Raw genomic sequence first — 2,408 nt, forward strand, 5'->3', positions numbered from 1 at the left:
ACCCAATCAACACAATCTGATCGACACTTTTTAATAATAAGGAGGCAACACGACTTGTCTCAACTACGATAAATTATGCTAAAAAGAACGGTTTAAAATATGTCCAGTTAAGATTCCCTTAAAATTGGATTAGTCTAATTTACATGAGCGAAGGCATTCTAACTCATTCCACTCATGCAAGAAAATTTCTATTTAAAAATGCATTGAATTAGAAGTGACATGAAATTAGTTTATAATTAGAATAACCTTAAAAGCCGGGTTGATCAACCGAAAACTAAGATATATCTTAAAATTGAATCTACAGAATCCAGAAAGAGTTATAGTCCTACTAGGTTACAGTTCCTCCTTTTGGGTATATATTACACTCATATCTTCAGTTTCTACTATCTGTTAGCTGATAATCCTAATACAAATCGGAAGTTCTTAACCAGGTTAAAAGCATCTATTTTCCTACATAAACTATCATGTCACGTTCACCCACAATGGAGAATTCAAGATAGTTGAGCTGAGCAAGAAAAAGAACATAGATCAGAAACATGATTTGGAATAGAGGAGAAACCATCGGAAGAGGAGGGTTTGGCCTGGTTTCTATAGCCAATGTACTCCAACAGAATGGCGATCGATTTCCACACGTTATCGCTGTCAAAACTGCAAAAGTTTCTGCATCAGATTCGCTCGTTAAAGAGAAGAAGTTGCTTGATATATTCAATGGCTGTCCATCTATCCTTCACTGTTATGGGGATGATGTTACCACGGAAGATGGCGATGAACTATACAACATACTGCTCGAATATGCTGCCGGAGGATGTCTAGCAGATCGGACTATGGGAAAAGGCTTGCCGGAGAACATTGTGAGACAGCACACAAAATCCATGCTTATCGCCTTGAGTCATGTTCATAGGCTTGGGTATGTTCATTGTGATGTAAAACCACACAATGTATTGCTAGTATCTGATTCTTTACCTTCAAGAAAGAAGGGGGTCAGAGAAATCGCTAAGTTGGCCGACTTCGGGAGTGCAAAGAAGATCAAAGATGACGAAGATAACAAGGAATTCAGGGGTACTGTTCTATATGCGGCGCCGGAGTCCATTATCCATCAAGAATACCAGCCAGAGTCGGATATTTGGGCACTAGGATGCACCGTGTTGCATATGATTACAGGAAAATCACCTTGGAAAGTCGAGAAAGAGGACAAGGCAGAGGACGTTTTATTCAAGATTGGTTGCAGTGAAGAATTGCCCAAGATTCCGAGTAAGGCTTCCAAAGACGCCAAGGATTTTTTTAGTAAATGCTTAATCAAGAATCCGAAGGCGAGATGGACGGCTGATAAGCTATTATCTCACCCTTTTGTAGGTGCACAGAAGCGTCATTTTTCCGAGTTATTTCATGGTTGTTTGTCGATACGTCATTTACACAACCGTGTCCATGTACGTTGAGTTCAGGATTAGTTTTGAGATACCAAACATCAGAGTTTGTATAGATTTAGGAAACAATTGTGTTGTATAAAAAAAAATTTGGATTCATCAAAAGAGATTTATCAAAATTGGAATAGAAAAAGGAAAAATGTATTGCATTTTGAGTGGAATACTCTGTAATCCAACTCGGTAGCCCAGTTTCTTTATAACCATTTATAATTCTTTTCCCCTTTTTCTGGTTTTGTGCGTGTTTGGAGTACAAGTGGGATTAAATGGTTATTCTTTTTTTCATTTTTGGTTAGAACTGATGTCCAGTGAAGCCTTTCCGAAATTGTGCTATATAGGGATGAATTTTACTGCATTTACAGAATGTTGAGAATGCCTGGTGTGAAAAAAGGTTGAGTTTATATTAGTAACATTTCGCAATGGAGGTGGACGAAAAGTCCCAATAATCCAATTCGTAAATGTGGACTGCAACTATTTCCCTTTCAAGACCTTTAATTAATGAATCAACTTATATTTCAACTTAACTCATGAAGTTTGTTGTGATAATATCGTTATTAACTCATGTTTGGCCCACATTTTTTAGAACTTATTTTCACTCAAACTTATTTTTAACAAATTAAACATTTAATAAGATCCACAATTTTTATTAACTTTACAAATGCCTATTTATCAAATTTACAATAAAATCCTTTTTTTTTTTTTTTGGCTAAACTAAATAGTGTTTAGTCAATTGCTTATGCTTTATTTTTAATTGGAAAAAGGGAAAATTACAGTAGCGGTCCTTAACCTTTTTCACTTTTTACAGACTTTATCATAGCCTTCATTTTATGTTAGAGAAGGTCCCTAACCTTTCATAAATATGCACTCGGGGATCATCTGGATGGAAACCGTTCAAAACACCGTCAGTTGATCGAAAAAATTCCTTGAACTATCGACTATCGCGATGATTTTATTGAATATTAATACCTTCTTTTACAGTGTTTTTGT

General features: G+C 36.0%; 1 protein-coding gene across 1 annotated transcript; it reads left to right on the plus strand.

Annotated features, from left to right (window-relative positions):
* The first annotated feature begins 536 nt into the window (after positions 1 to 536).
* LOC111378400 (mitogen-activated protein kinase kinase kinase 18-like) lies at positions 537 to 1,791 on the plus strand. The gene is made up of 2 exons (XM_023001594.1): positions 537 to 1,427; positions 1,609 to 1,791. Exons 1-2 carry the CDS (start codon positions 537 to 539, stop codon positions 1,789 to 1,791), a joined length of 1,074 nt encoding a protein of 357 aa, XP_022857362.1.
* The last annotated feature ends 617 nt before the right edge of the window (positions 1,792 to 2,408 follow it).

Source organism: Olea europaea, unplaced genomic scaffold (genome assembly GCF_002742605.1).
Source record: "Olea europaea var. sylvestris unplaced genomic scaffold, O_europaea_v1 scaffold1812, whole genome shotgun sequence".
NCBI classification, from domain to species: domain Eukaryota; kingdom Viridiplantae; phylum Streptophyta; class Magnoliopsida; order Lamiales; family Oleaceae; genus Olea; species Olea europaea.